Raw genomic sequence first — 16,647 nt, 5'->3', positions numbered from 1 at the left:
GCGTATTTTATCTGTAATATGTATACTATTTGTGGAGAATATTGCAACGCCACGAGGTTTGCTTGTACCGGAACTATATTAAAATGTAATTCCAACTCTGCTTCAACATATGGTTTGTTCGCTTCTGTGAAATGAGTATCTTGTAAACAATATACGGAACATTTTTCTTCTTTAAAAATACAAACATCTTTTCATCTTTGCCTATTTCCTTGTATACAAAAACAAAATGCTAACCATTTTCACATTACATTTAAACGACTGTACAATGAGCAAGCAAGAACGAAATGTTTGAGCATAAGAAGCAAGATAACATTAGTCAGATTACAAGAGAGAACAAACAAATAAAATTGTATAGTCAATGTCAAACAATGCTTCATTTTGGAAAGTGAAGCATAGGGTGTATATCAATCACAATCAGGATTGCCACACAAAAAGAGCACAGACTTACGGAGGGTACCAACATGTCTAATTCATTATAACCTAGATATGTTAACCCATTTGATCTGCACCATACACTGGCAAATTTAAATCAGACATACTCTAGAGGTCTGGCTTGTGTGATAAGCTTTACTAGAAGAAATTCCTAAGTAAAAATAATGACCATGTGACCAGTATCAGTAAGGGATGCTAGTTTAACCTTGATTGGTGTTTCAAACTAATCTTAGCTACGTGTACATGTTTTGTGGATCTAATATGTAATTGACTGTCACCAGTTTGTCGTGCAATAAGCACGGTTACTGCTTTTACTTTTCATGTAATCTAAAGGCTCCAGAATTATTTAAGAAATTGCCTCGATTTTGGCTACGGGATCGATGAGATAAAATGTGTTGTTGGGTCCATTCTGGCCATAACTGTAACCGAAAACACTTTTTGTTGTGATATTTGCTGTAGAGACTGAGGCTTGATTTACTTCTTCTTCCAAACATTTTGCTCCATCCACTAATATAGACATCTCTTTTTTGATACAGAGTAAATTATCTGACGATAAGTGAGCAAGGGCTGTGAAGGTACAAAGGAAAATCTTCTATTTCATACATTATGCTCATTCATGTAAGTCTGTAATTATTTCTTGCATTTATTCGTTTTAAATTCATGCGTCAATTTTCCGGGAGTTCAGAAGTTTCTTGTTGCGTGCGTTTTGTCTCGAATATTATACGATTAATGTATTTTAAGAATGTCACAATATTTCATTGATATGAATGAGTTCAGATTTAATGGTTTATTCTTTAACATAAATCATGTATCGTATGAAGTTAATGCATTTCTTCTCACACTAATGGTAACAAGTAAATTATCTTTCTTAAAGAATTATATCATGTATGCTGAGAATTAATTTTTGTATGTCTGTACATGCATATCAATGAATCACTAAGTAGAACAGTAAGGTAATTAAGACAAAGAATCTAGTTTATGAATTCATTTGTGTTATTAACTTTTGAATTGTTTTTCAACCCTTAATCGATGGTGTTAGCAATGAGAGCGTGTGTCGACTGACTTGTCAGCTAGAAATTTAGAGCCATAGGGATGTGTAATGGTTATCCAAGAGGTCTAATCATGTCATGTTCCCGTTGAATGCGAACATCCTCTAAAGACGGTAATGTATAGTAATATGGTTGTAAGTGTTTGTTAGGTTGCGAACTAACCATAGCATATTTTTCCTGAATGACGTAGACAATGTCTGACGTAAAATTGTGAGAAATTGTTTGATCCCAGAAGACGAAAACTACCTGACACGTATTTAGGCTGGGTGTTATCTTTATTTAAAGGAATAAATAGCTAAATGACTCCATATCTGTATTGACAGTGGTCTTTTATTTGCACACAAACTAATTTGAAAACATCAAAGATCAATCTATGTTTTCTTGCGGCATATTTAAATTAAGCACGTGTGACTATTGCAGCAATTACAATTGAACCAGTTGAATTACTAACCATCCTTGGCCTTGGCGAGGCCTATATTTAGAAATGTCCATTGGAGAAAATTTGTCAACACAATATCTTGAGACAAATGTACAATTCTTAACAAAGTATCTTGAAAAGAATTCCAGTGGATGTTGACACAAATTTGCATCTAGTACATTTTGATAATAATCTACAGGTTACTTGAGAAGGTTTTGCTGTTATTGGAAGTTAATTACTGATGAGACACTGACAACACAAAGATGCAAAACGTTATGGAACGTGTATTATTAAAAGAATGTTGCGGACATAAAAGAGCATACGTTCAAATTGAGTTGGTAGCCCCAGGATAACTGATTGTCTGTTTCTTGTCTGTATTAGAAGCATCCAGTCATGACTATAGGAATTGAATTTTGATGGGTTATCATGACAAATCATCATCCTATACATGGAATCTTTGAAGAGCTTTTCAAACATGAAACTATGTGTTATTACGTGTTAGAAAACACAATATCTGTATTCTGGAGTTAGTGGAAAAAGAGAAGGTTTCCCACTTCAAATTGCCGTTAATTTGTCCAGATGTTTTTTCTTGGTGACAAGAACTTGTTCAGATACTATGAATTAATGGATTGAATTGCCATTGCTGAATTTACGTAGACATATATATCAACTTACTCAAGCAGACTTAATACATAGAAAAGAGGACGCATGTGTTTGTGTTGATGTTGTTTGCCTTTTTTTATGTTTTCCCCCATTTGTTAACAATGTCTGCATTTGATTTCCAAAGCGATAATCACGTTTATTCAGCTCAGTTGACTGTTTGATACCACTCCGTTTCTTGCAAGTCTTGAAAGACACTGTTGAGCTAGAAGATGCGCTTGTCTTTCAAATGTATTCTGAGTGTCAAGTCAAATTTTTGATTACGTAGAAACATTATTATTAGTGTATTGCGACGACTGCGTTCAGAAGGTGATGATATTCCACAGAAACAGACCCAAAATATTTCTGAAAGCTGACGAGATTATATTAATAGAAGTGATTTATTCTTGCTTAATATGCTTTCGCATTTGTTTGAAATTGTAAAAAGCTAGCTGCATGCCTTTGTTACAAGCAAATCAACCGTTGGAAGTCGTGGAACTGAAATAATACTAGCATCTGCCTGATGACGAGGTTACCTTGTTTTGTTTAGCTATTGCCTGAGAATATGAGGTACCAGGCAACGAAGCCGTAACGGAAACGATCTGAAATCTTAGTTTCCGGTGCTATTTCAGAGTAGTTTCCGCCCGCGAAAAGCTTGTTTACGGCGCATAATTAAATCAGAGGAGCTAAACATTCAAAGAAAGTTTGGTTCAATAAAATTTCTTCTAAGTACAAATTTAAAATATATCTTGAGATTTTTGGAAATTCGATAACGCAACAAGTTTAAAGTAAAAGTTTAAGAATTGAGATGTAATACAATAATAAACATTTGTCATGTAGCAGAGCTTACAATCTTTGCATAACAATAAGCATGAGTTGATTTAATAACTACAACATAATAACCACATTTGTTTAGCTTGGATAATGTCTTGTATTTTTCTTTTAGCCATGAACTATTATCATTCTAGAGATGTAATTAGTAACCAGTGTGTTACGATAAAAACTGTTCCACGCAAACTCATCGGTGTACGGAAGGAGAAATCTGGTCACTATTCGTGTAAGCAGAGCCTTATCAGAACAGATTGTTGCACGCATCCCTTGCATTTTATTGGCCAATTTTAATCAGTTGAACAGTAATGTATACAGCATACACCTGCACGTGGTTTTGTTTGGTATCTGGAACACACACTGTAAATCTTAAGCGTGCAACATAATATCGCAAGACTCGTGTGCAGTGATACGGAAACGAGGACGCCATCTTCAAAAAGAAAAGGTAGGTAAAAGTATAACTCTTTGCAGCATCTGACATTGTTTGAATAGAATTTAAATGAATGTTATCCAATCTTCTCATTTTTTAAACATTTGTATTCTATGATGGAGTTATTAAATTAATATGTTCATTAAATAAAAACAAAATACAGAAGTAAAATATAAATTCAGCTAGCAAGAAAACAATTACGATAAAGAAGGAAACCAAAGACTGATGGAGGCGTATTTCCATTTTGTACATATACTAACATGACATCTAACATTGTTTAACTTGATCATATCGTTCTTCAGAGATATGATAAATATGAGCGTAAGTTCAGGAGGAAAAATATTTTACAGAGACTAATTTTATGTACATTTCTATTGAAAATGGAATAAAATCTCACTATCCATATATTTTTAGTGCATTGCGGCCATCCTCATACAGGACAATTTAGTACATAGGTGGTAAAAGACGTCTTGGAAGGAAAGCTGATTAGAAACGAAACATTCAGACAGGATATTCGTCTTGATGGTCTCCCTTTTTATAGTCTACAAGACTAAGGCAGATGTAAGTATGTTTTAATACCTCTGAAGACAATTAGTGCAACAGTAAAATTACACTAGTTAATTTAGTTTTAATTGTTATACCGTATATGGGGGAAATGTTCTGCATATTGTTTTCAAACATTTCCGATCTAGGGGAAGTCTGTGTGAAGTTGTTGTGATTTTGCGGTCTCTGCAGCACGAATTATTTCCCCCACTATATTTCTGCGCGATTACACTTCGCGACTTTAGATTGCGTGGTTATTATCTGGTAAACAAAACCACTTAGAAACATACTGACCTTCGCTATAGGTTAGCATTTTATTCGTTAAACACCTTGCATGTTGAAATATAACATATTTCTACCTCAAGGGAGATATTTAATCAGCGCACCACTGATTCAATATCTCCCTTAAGCTCACACCTTAATGATAATTTAAAAACACACGCAAACAATGTATATAGTGTTTATAAGTGAGCTATACGAGTGAAGGTCACATGAAGGAGACAGTTTTATTATATGTGCATTTATTCTCTCCGTTAACTTTACATTGTCAGATTCGGTAAGTATTTTACGATATTGCACTCACGTCAGTTCATGTTGCATTCACGTGTGTCCAATAGTGTACTAAGAACTGCTTTGTAAACAAATCATGTACACTCACGTAGTAGGCGCTTTACGTTTTGGTTTATTAAATTTGTTCCTGAATGACCTAAAGCAGATATTTTGTGGACTGCCACATGCTATGTACTTTGCCACATTCCGCGTTAACTTTCTTGATACAATGTTTCGGATTTAGGCTAGCGATAGAGGCCATATTTCATAAAATTGCTGGGTCCCTACAAATGACATGCAAGTGACAAGGCATACATTGTTTTCTTTAGCTGGTAAAAAGAATGACCGAAATATGCATACAGTTTTACATCCTGAAATTCGTCAAAATGTACTTTATTAGTTTTACAAATCCGAATTACACGAGCCATGTTTTCGGTTCTCAGGCTTAATTACACATTTCGAAATTGTCATGTAATTTCGGCTAAAAATGTAATTTCGAGTATATTACATGTCCAATTACATCCTACTTACTGGACTCAATATGAAATAAACATTATATTTCATAGCATCTTTTTGATAATTGCAATTGAAAGACTTCATATTTTTCCAACATTATGATTTCAAACATTCTATGACAGAACAGAAACACTTGCAGATGTCAATACGCTCCTGAAACCCAATGTACTGCATGTATAATTGGCTCAGACAAAACTAGCCCATAATCACGAAATTTTGTAGAATCGACAAAAGTACTAAAATCTATTCATTCCAGATCAAATGAAAAAATTGTTGCAATGCGCATTCATTCACAATATGACTCAAAAATTTCAATTTTAATTAGACCAAAACTCGATTTTCTTTCAAAAGTTATGTCTAGCGCGTGACTGAGTTCAGATTTATCTGGGATGAGTTATGTGCGCATTAATAATGCTATTGTTGTGTAATGATAAATATGCACTTGTGTATATAGTTTGGAATACTACATACATTCAGTTACTTTGTTTCTTGCAGTGTATTTTTGATTATATAATTAAGCCTTAGTGCAGTATTTCCCTTCAAGAATCTCGTTCATATTTTCCCATACAAAACAGTAACCTATAAATACTGCACATAGTTGCTTTCTGCAATACAAAAATGTATATTGGCAAGTCAAATCAGCATTATTTGCAATCGCAGAGGTGTTTTGTATGTCACTTGCCTATTAAGAATGAGTTAATTAACAATCGTTACAAAACGTAACAAAAACGCTTTTAAAGGCATATGCATACTAGCAATTTCACAATAGTGCACTGCTATCAGAGAGACCATACTCCAGTATACAGTGTAGAAGTTTGTTGAATATATTTCCATAACGGTTTCATGCAACAATCATACTGTTGAACTGTTCATCGTTAACCTGCATGATACCACACATTGAATCTGGCAAGCATTCGGAGACATTTGTCAGTCTCTTTTTGATACTTGTCAATATAGTAATGCGACGCTATGGAATCTATCGTCACCTGATCATGATATACATTTCGGGAGCAGCGGGCACCATGTGGATTTATTACAACTGCACAGTTACATTAAATAAATACGTAGTGAATCTCTAATTTCGCTATTCCCCAAACGAATACTGAAGTAGAAATTACTGGACCAGTTACACTCTAAAAAGCGCAGCAAAACGGCAGAGAAAACGCACAGAGAGAGTTTTGTTTACATATCATAAATAACAGCACAACTGATCAAGCTACTGGTAAAGGGAGATTAATCTGAGAGTTGCTGTGCGTATATTAGACCTCCCAACACAACCTACCATTTACGTTTATAACATATTTTCCACAAAGAATGAGACCATTTTAAATGCAAAATTAGAATTGCAAATAGTTTGAAAATATAAAGCATTTGCCTTGTTGAAATGAGTCTCAGATAGGGCTAGTAGGCCGTTTAATGATTTATTAAACTCAAAATCTCGCACGTATTTAAATGAACCACATGCTATTAAAATACCGTTGGCAAGAAGTGTATGTAACAAAATTAGCATCTTTAACAAACTAAATCCACCTACTGGGGCATAATCTATAGAGCGCGAAACGGACAATGTAATAAATAGTAACATAAAGGTCTAAAGATAAATGCAAAAGATCATACACACACATGGGGTTTGCAATGACATAAATTAAGGTTTATATTATATTTCGACTGAAATTTGAAATATATTTGAATACAAGTTTCATTCGGTAAATTAAACTAATTGGTTTCATGGAAAAACTGAACTTAATGATTATAGTTAAAATACGACCCACTCAACAATATAGCAAAAGTTGAGTATATAACATGTTTGCTATAAAATACGTCAACTAATATATTGCAAATAGGCGAAATTGATTATGTCATTGAGTATACATATTGTATATATTACATAAGGAAAAGATAGATTGATGTTTGAATTGATTTAATATTTAACATTGTATAGATATGTTATAACGCGCTCAGATTAAACTGGTATATTAATTTGCCTAAATGAGTTAAAATGGAAGCTGGTCCAAACGTAAGAAAAGAAATAATAAACGTCACTATATGCCGCTAAAGCTATGTTTAATGCACCAAGCTGTCATATACATAGAACAACAAACGAGACAGTCATTGGTTTGATAAATATCTGGAAGTAGAGGACATTGGAAGCTTTGAAAAGGAGTTCCATATAACTATAAATATTTATGAAATATTGGGTGGTGATAGCCACATTAAACCCTGTTGTCATACTTGGGTACATAGATAAAGCGAGGCTGACGTGCTAGTTAATTTTATACTGGCGACCTTCATGTACATAAATAAATCAGGTATCTTTCGGCTGTAATAACCCAAACTGAAAGTTATTATGAGATATATATGCAAATATCGCATTATCAATATGTTGGCAGATTCAGAATGATTTAAGTGTCATTGTCTCTTTATTACGACAAGAGTTATTTTTTTTTAATCGTCGACACATATACAATAAAAAATGGTCACGAAAGCACTATGCCTACGGTACACTTTACCTACTGCAAATTTGTTTTTTTTTGTTTTGTTTAATTTAAGTGCAATCACTGTTTCTACATTGTCTGTGATGAGATTTGTTTTGTTAATATTTATTTCCATTCCCTTTTTGTCCTTGCTGACCAGGATCACATCGTTTTATAAAAATAAAACGGCGTGTAAATACTTAGCCAACAAACCTTGCCCTCACAATTAATACAATGTGTTGTCTGTTTTAACTTAACTCTGCAGACTAATTACGACATTTTTATATTAAATTTGCTTGAATATTTTGCATCTTCACTACGAAAAAAGTAATGGAAACTCACTTCCATATCCTTCAACCGTTTTAATGCTCGTACAATGATTGCTCCTGCTGGGGTCATTTTATTTGATATTGCTCTCATATTTGATTATACCTTCTTTATTGTAAAGATACTGGCCGTAATGTATCTGTAATATCGATTAAAGACTTGATAAACATAAAAATAAAACATGGTTTTCTCTTTCAGATAATAAATGCGTTATTTATTCACTCATTAAATGTCAACCTTTTCTTAAGTCAACTTTATTGGCAAAATATCGATTCTCCATCTCTAAGCGTATACAAATTAAATTTATGATTCATTTTAAAGGCACAACGTAAAAATCTTGAACATAAACCAATACGTTTTACTTTCATGGTGTATAACGCTTATACTAGTTCGTTTACTGAGAGTAACGTGTATTTAATTCTCCAACTACCAATCTGAAGACGGTGTGACTTCTAAAAGAACAAAACTCTGTTTACAGCATTGATTCCACAAACACCAGTAGCAACCTCTTCATAGTTTATATACAATACATTATCAATTACCAAAATATCAAAATTACCCGAATAAGCAGTAGTTGTACGAACATTTATTCCGGCATTTGCTTGGCTTTGTTGTCAAACTATTTGTATCTGGTGTTGTATTGCATCCATTTTCATGCCAATAGCAGGGCCATTTTCACCCAGATTCGTGCTTCTGTTCAATTCGGTTCAACGAACGTATTTATTTATTTGCTTAATTTGGTTCGGCTACCATACAATGCAAGAGCTATTTATAATTAAAATGACAATGGCATTTGTTGTGTTTGTGCAATTTTGTCGTATTTGCTGTAAACATTTCTTCCAAATAAATTAAATCTTTTCTTACTACGATGTATTTAGTGCATCAATACTACACATCGAACGACAGCCGACTTAGATAACAGTTTGTCTTCAAAATATATTTTATTATTCAATAACCTTATCATGCAGCTAAAATTCAGTAAATGTGACATATTTTGTCATTTTGATCTTTACACTCAAATCGTTAATCTACAAATCGTAATATGTTTTCATACATCTAGTCATGTTTCCATCTACATATATGTTGTTTCTGGAGTCGGTAGTTATCTTCATTATATGATGCAGGTTTCGTAACTTTGACATTGTGACCTATTAAATGTTAAATTAATCATTACTTATGCTTTGCACAGTCTCCAACTTTATCTTAATATAATAATCAATATTGTTCAATATCATAAGGAAAACCAGAAATTATGTCAGAAGTTTGCAAAATGTTATATTAGGTTTTCTCCATGCAAGGCTCTAAAGCATCTATGTAACTGTTTATTCTTTGCTGACTTAGTCGCAGAAAGTGTTGGGTATTAGACACATGTCACTTTACATCTGCTCATTTAATACCCAGTGCCTGTACAGCAAAATTCCACAATTCTATGCCACTACGAGAACAAAGCCTGTGTACATTCAGAATGCACGGCAGTTTTGTTTTGGCTATATATGTAATACCACTCCGTTCATTAAATATTAATTTACAGCACCCCCCCCCCATTAATATACATGCGATTGTCATCCTGAAAGTCTGTAATATTTACCATCAACTCGCTAACGTACACAAGATCAAGTAGATTCATTAATTGATATGACATGATCAGGACACTAATACTGTTGAGGTACAAGTCACTCTTAATTGTTTCGTGTAGGCTTATATATTCCTCATCAATTTTGTTCTCATTGTTTGAAGGTTAACTAAATACACTAGGACCATTTAAAAATGTTTCTCTCAACATTCTGACATAATAATAATAATAATAATAATAATAATAATAATAATTGTTACAGGCATATCCAAAAAATCTATTCCTTTTCAGTCTTGATCATATATGCGTATATTCAAGTGTAACTTTACCCTCTGTAACTGAGTGAAATTGATATTAAAATTGCATACAGAAAGTCTCAGTGAAAACAGTTTAATGAGCAAAACTGTACGAAATGTTCAAAGTTTTCAGTGATATTGATTTTCTTCAACTAAACCTTAAACGGTATCAACAGGGTCAGCAGGCGTCGGTATATTTGTCTGGCTACTGAATCTTAGCAATGCAACGTTGTAGTTAGTGATATCCACAGTGTAATTCTAACTCTGTATTATTTTAACGTCTGTGCCAGCCTTATATTCAACGTATATGTTTTCTACGTGGTAATTATTAGCTGTCATGGCCATTGTGACTTATTTTATACATTTCTAGATTGCAAATAGACGCATGGGAGTAAGAGAGTATATTTCCTTCATGCCTCTCCTTAATGTAGAAGACGATGTAATTGCATGGCAAGACGGAAGTAAATTATTTTCAAAGAAATTGATATAATGACATTTCTGTTGTCAGTCTGATTCATAAAACTGATTTTTTTTTCCAACAGCAGTCTGTTGTCAGTGTAATTAATGACATTCTGCGATTGATTGATTTTAATATAACTTTCCATGTGAATAAGAATAATATAAACTGTCAAGATCGTGTATGTTTTTGGTTTATTTGGCATCCTTGAGTATATATTGGCATCCTTGAGTATATATTGGCATCTTTGAGTATATATTGGCATCCTTGAGTATATATTGGCATCCTTGAGTATATATTGTCATCTTTGAGTATATATTGGCATCTTTGAGTATATATTGGCGTCCTTGAGTATATATTGGCATCCTTGAGTATGCATTGGCATCTTTGAGTATATATTGGCATCTTTGAGTATATATTGGCATCCTTGAGTATATATTGGCATCCTTGAGTATGTATTGGCATCTTTGAGTATATATTGGCATCTTTGAGTATATATTGGCATCCTTGAGTATATATTGGCATCCTTGAGTATATATTGGCATCCTGGCGTACATATTGAACCATTATCTACTCCAAAATAAAATTTAATTTAAGATCTTCGCGGACATCATTTTCTTTCAGTTTATTCCGTTCCTTCGAATTTTTATATCTTTTAAAACGTTATGTTTTGACTCTCAGTGTTTAATTTCCCTTCTAACTGCACATAGGTTTTTGTGCATCTGTAGTACTCGCTGATGAGTGAAATAATATATCCATGATTAATTTCATTGGCACTCGTTGCCTGTTTATCATGTCAGCATAACTGTTGGCAGCTTACATTACCTTTTCCTTGGAAAGCTTTTGCAGCGACTTCATCTTAGGACCACTCAGGTGGCCAAGTGATTAAAGCGTCTGCCTCAGATGCAGGAGGTTGCGGGTTCGAACCTTGTCTGAGTCATACCAAAGACTTTTTAAAATGGTACAAAGAGCCGTCTAACTAGACGTTCAGCATTAAGATGTTATTGTTAGGACTGGTCGGCCTGGTGTCAGGATAATGTGACTGTGTGGGACATGATGCTACATGTCTGCAGCATGATGCCCCAGTACTAGACATCACTATAAACTGTCACACTGCAGACATCGTAGCGATATGACTGAAAAATCGTTAAAGCTACGTTAAAAATCCAAATCACACACACACACACACACACACACACACACACACACACACACTGCGACTGTTAAGACCAAACCAATTAAAATCCAAGGTTAAAATTACACCATGTCGTCCGAACCTAATGGGATCCTAACTTATGCCCACTTCCCAAACTTTGTATGCTATTTTATACGACTATGTGTTAATCAGTCTCAGTGACCACTTTTTGGACTGCTTGTTATTTTTCTACAGTCTTACATTCAATACATTGTCAGTTGGCACTTTATGGTATGAAGGATGCCCTGGTGTTTATCGCTCATTTAAGTACAGGGAAAAGATACATAGATATTTCAAATGTAATGTGCTGAGTAGTGCTGAGTAGTGACTTTCGATGGACGTTGCTTCAATGTTGAATTTTCACATTTTTTGAACTTGATATTCGTCCATCAGTACTCATGCATTATTAGACACATTTATAGTAAAAGACTGTGCTATTGGTCGGTTATGAAATGGCTCAAAGAAATTACAATAATGTGCTTGATATATTCTTAAATGTTCATGCTTGGCGTTGCACCAACTGTAAATCTAAATATGTTATTCGAAACAGATTTGATTGTATCATGATAAATTGTGCTGATATTTTGTTTTTGTTTCAGTCGACATTCATGCAGTTTTAGTTTATTTTAGGTTTTTGTTACGGTGTAGATACTTCAGTCTGGTTAAAGTCTAACAAGTTGCCGATTACGAACAAAAACGACATGCGTTGTAAGACGAAATGCACAAAATACCTGTAACAGATACATCACCACATAACAAATAATATAGCATGCTTTGCCTAATCTTTTCTCCCTGCAGAATGATATTGCATTGTAGACAGCTAATCATGTAATGACAGCTATTGTAACGGTTCTGACTCATGGCACACATACATCTAAATTAAAGCAACCATAAGCCTTATTTATCAAACAGTTTCCGGTGATGTTCCTTGCATTGCCTTAGACTTGGTCTACTTCCTAACTTTTTTTTATTTTATTTTCTAAGTTAATATGCATGAATGTTATCAAACTAGTGCCCGACGCAGACAGACCAATTTCCTATAAGATCTCATTGATATCATATAATCATTTTTCAGTTCGCTTCGTAAACTATCTAAATTATCGAATGGATGAAAGCTTTGAATCCATTATGTCATAATGCAAATACCAACCACGTACAATGATTTCTAATTTTATAAGCTCGATCCCTGATGAACATTTCGTATATTAATTAGGTTTTCATAATTACACCCCCACAATTTCCGAATGTTATAACTCATAGTGCTTTACCGTAAGAAGTTCTAAGGTCATGCTAGAGACAATGTTTCCAGCAGTATGTCGTAAATCGTATTTTCCAAATATGTAAGAAGGCATGAGCTGTTCGCAAATGTATTTGGAGAACTGACAAAACGTTTTAACCAGAATCTATATACACTACAATGTCACAGAGTTCAGGAGGATTTCCAACAAATGATAGTGTCATTCAAAAACACCAGCTACTCCGTTTCATGAAAATGCCATTCTGGATCATATTCTTATATTAATACGGTTCGTATGTCAACATAATGTAAGTAGTGCATTATAACGTGATTAACGTGTCCAAGGGCATTGTGTTCGATCTAGACTGACTTGTATAACCATTTATTTATCAGATCTTACAACATAATCTGTGAGGATTTATCAGATCTATCTAAACTGACATAAAACGCACGCTATTTTGACAATGGTTTACTTTTCCTCTGTCTCAATATTTTGTTTAGCAGTTACAGAGGGTTTTGCATACCGCAAAATGCACTCATACACACCGGCGAGGAAATAAGAGCTATCGTAGCAATGCCAGAATTTATGATCTTTTGGTGATTAATGCCAATTATTGTTTCGTCTTACATTTCGTAGTCGTCATTATTTAGTTCCTAATAGATTTTACAAGTGGTCTTAAGTTTGTTTAATTGGATGACATCATTTGTCAGCAGTCAATGTTTATCAGTGCAAAATGAGAAATGTTTTTCTGGTCAACTTAATTCGATCGTTTAAAGGTTATGCATGTTTAATCCAGCTGTTTAAAATATTTGTTTAAAACTATCTTATTATTCCACAGGGAGAATAATATATCGGTAAGTTAAACACGACATCCTCGTGTTTCCTAAAATTGAATTAATTTTCATGTCGAAAGGAAATTTGCCATAAGAACAGAATGCTCCCACGAAAACTTCTCGTTACATTTTACAAAAACCAATAAAAACAGTTTGCATGGTGTTGTAAGGTCTTAGTGTACATTCATGATCATCTACAAGATGATAGATAATTAAGTGAATCATTTTACCATATCGTATACATCAAGTGCGGATACATCGAGCTACAAAACATTCAGATATATATATATATATATATATATATATATATATATATATATATATATATATATATATATATATATATTTACCACAGTCAAATGTATTTGGCTATACAACAATCAAATATATTTGGCTATACAACAAATGTATTTAGCTATACAAAATAAATATATTTATCTATACAACAGTGAAATGTATTTTGGCTATACAACATTCAAATATATTTAACTATACATCAGTTAGATATATTTAGCTACACAACAGTCATATATGTTTGGCATAACAACAGACAAATATATTTGGCTATACAACAGTTATATATATTTATCTATACAACAGTCAAATATATTTGGCTATAAAACAAGTATATATATGTGTCTATATAACAATCAAATATATTTGGCTATACATCAATTCGATTTATTTACCTATATAACAGTCTACTATATTTGGCAATACAACATACAGCTATATTAGGCTATACCACATATAGATATATCTGGCTATACAAGAGTTACGCATACTCATATTTAGCTATACAACGGTCATACATATTTGACTATGCAACAGTCTCAAACTTACCAATGTCCAAACACATTAGCTTTCCTTGTAAGGAACACAAGTTATACAATTGTGATTCTATGTATAAAAGACTCTGCTTTAAACCACTCTGATGTTAAAAGATAATTAATGCACGCGTAGTTTTAAATTCCCGCATGTCTAAACTCGATTCTCTGGCATACTTTCTCTCCGGTGTGTTTTACTTATATTAAACATGCATGCTGGGTGAGGTGGACAGAGCTAAGGTTCATTTTTAATATTTCGTATGATTGTTTAATAAAGCAGGTGTATCTCACTAGTTACTGAAAATGTGTAACTCTGAAGAAAAAAAGGAAAACTTAATTGGTGCTTATGCCAAGAAACAATTATTTCGATAAGAGTGAAACTCTACTTTATACTATAATGGAAAAGAGAAAACACGTTTTCTTCGAGAAAAACAGTTTTATCGCATTGGACTTCCTATACGAATGTAAAGTTACTGTTTTGTGAGTGCTCTACGTATTTCTGATTTATTTCTGGGATTGGGTTAACACGAGTCAAAGCAAAATTATCATAGTAAGACCCGGCCGAGTTACCCGAGCTACACCCCATGTTTTTAATATTTGAATTGCTTTACTTAAAGTGAAAAAGACAAAGCTCCACCATTGAACATTATTGACAGGCACGTCATAATGTGCTAACGTTCAAAAGAATGGAAAAATCCATTTGAGGATCCACAGGGAAAAGGTTTTCAGGAATCAAACAGACTAAAAGGGTATATTTTTATATTTCAGGATCGCCTTTTCGATATATTTCCAGTTTTATTTATTGCTCAGTGTTTAATTGTACTAACTGATTGTATCTTCATTGGAATTACTCTTGTGGGTATATACAAAATTGGCTTCATTTATATCTTGGCTATGACGGTGTCACTCGCAGTTGTGCCGAATCAAATTGGTCCTGGATATTTTTGTGTATAAGTTAATAAGGTTTATGTACTGACATGCATATTTACAAGACCAAGTCAATTTATGTTGAATTCCGACATTCAAAAATGACCTTTATATCTTGTTTCCCTTTGCCATTAAATCCATTGGATCGGCATTGGAGAATCCAACTGGCAATAACTGTAAACGTGAGTCATTAGGCAAATTGCTATTGTACTAACATGTCATCTCGCTATAGCACGAACCTTTCAATTCGCGCAACTAGTGGAATTCAATATCTGTCCTCGTATAAGGTCTTTCAAACTAAGAAAAAAGAGAAGAAGAAAAAAACAGGTAATACATCATTCTATGTTTCAATTTCCAGAGTATTTGTAGACAAACACCATCTCCAAGAGAAAAACAGGTTGCGCAAACTTTAGTGAATTATATGCTCTTGCAATTGCCTACTGTTTAAAGACTTTATTCACTCATGGTACTAAAAGACCTTGTACATATTACTCTGAGAAAGAAAGAAGAAAAAAAAAACACGAGAAATATCTTTTATGCTAATAACCTGTCAGATGAAATGCCACAACAGTAAAGTTGTATTAATATCTGACAATACATGGAACAATTTGTAAGTACTTTTATTGTCATTTGGCACTCTAACATATAAAAAATAAAGTACTATTTTATATCATCATGTTTGGGGAGACATCGGGAAACCGCTTTACATTAGTTATCTCATCTCAAAGCGGGTGTATATTATCACATTTAGGCTTCCTGTACTTAACAAAAAATTTGGCTTTTAGAGTTCGTTCAATCAATGCACTGACATTACATGATATAGTGATTTTTTTAGCTCGAGCGAAACGGTATTCATTCATTAATAACAAAACAATGTAGCAACTCTTGAGTTATTGCATATTATAAGACTGTTCCCGCTTCACCTATATCCCTTGCTACTAATTTTTTTCTTCTTCTGTTTAAGTTAATTTAATTTTATTATATTTTATTTCTGTTCTTGCTTTCAAGCAAAACAATGAAATAAAGAAGTGGAACCTTTAGGGATAGCAATACTTTTCGGTACATGTATATTCAATTTTACTCTTTAAAATGCTGG

The 16,647-nt window shown here is 33.4% G+C and overlaps 1 protein-coding gene across 1 annotated transcript in view; it reads left to right on the top strand.

Moving 5' to 3' along the window:
* Nucleotides 1-3,714: 3,714 nt before the first annotated feature.
* The window catches only part of LOC149776408 (secretin receptor-like), a 108,648-nt gene continuing 95,715 nt past the window's right edge, over nt 3,715-16,647 (top strand). Inside the window, exons 1-2 of the mRNA XM_089941301.1 lie at nt 3,715-3,811; nt 4,211-4,357. Of these exons, the coding sequence (XP_089797427.1) occupies nt 4,319-4,357 (39 nt within the window). The 5' untranslated portion in view covers nt 3,715-3,811; nt 4,211-4,318. The remainder of the gene's footprint in view (nt 3,812-4,210; nt 4,358-16,647) is intronic.

The sequence above is a fragment of the Sinohyriopsis cumingii genome, chromosome 18 (genome assembly GCF_028554795.1).
Source record: "Sinohyriopsis cumingii isolate HCF-2022 chromosome 18, ASM2855479v2, whole genome shotgun sequence".
NCBI lineage: Eukaryota > Metazoa > Mollusca > Bivalvia > Unionida > Unionidae > Sinohyriopsis > Sinohyriopsis cumingii.
Note: the sequence above shows the minus strand (reverse complement) of the source record. Positions and strands in the feature narration are given on the sequence as shown.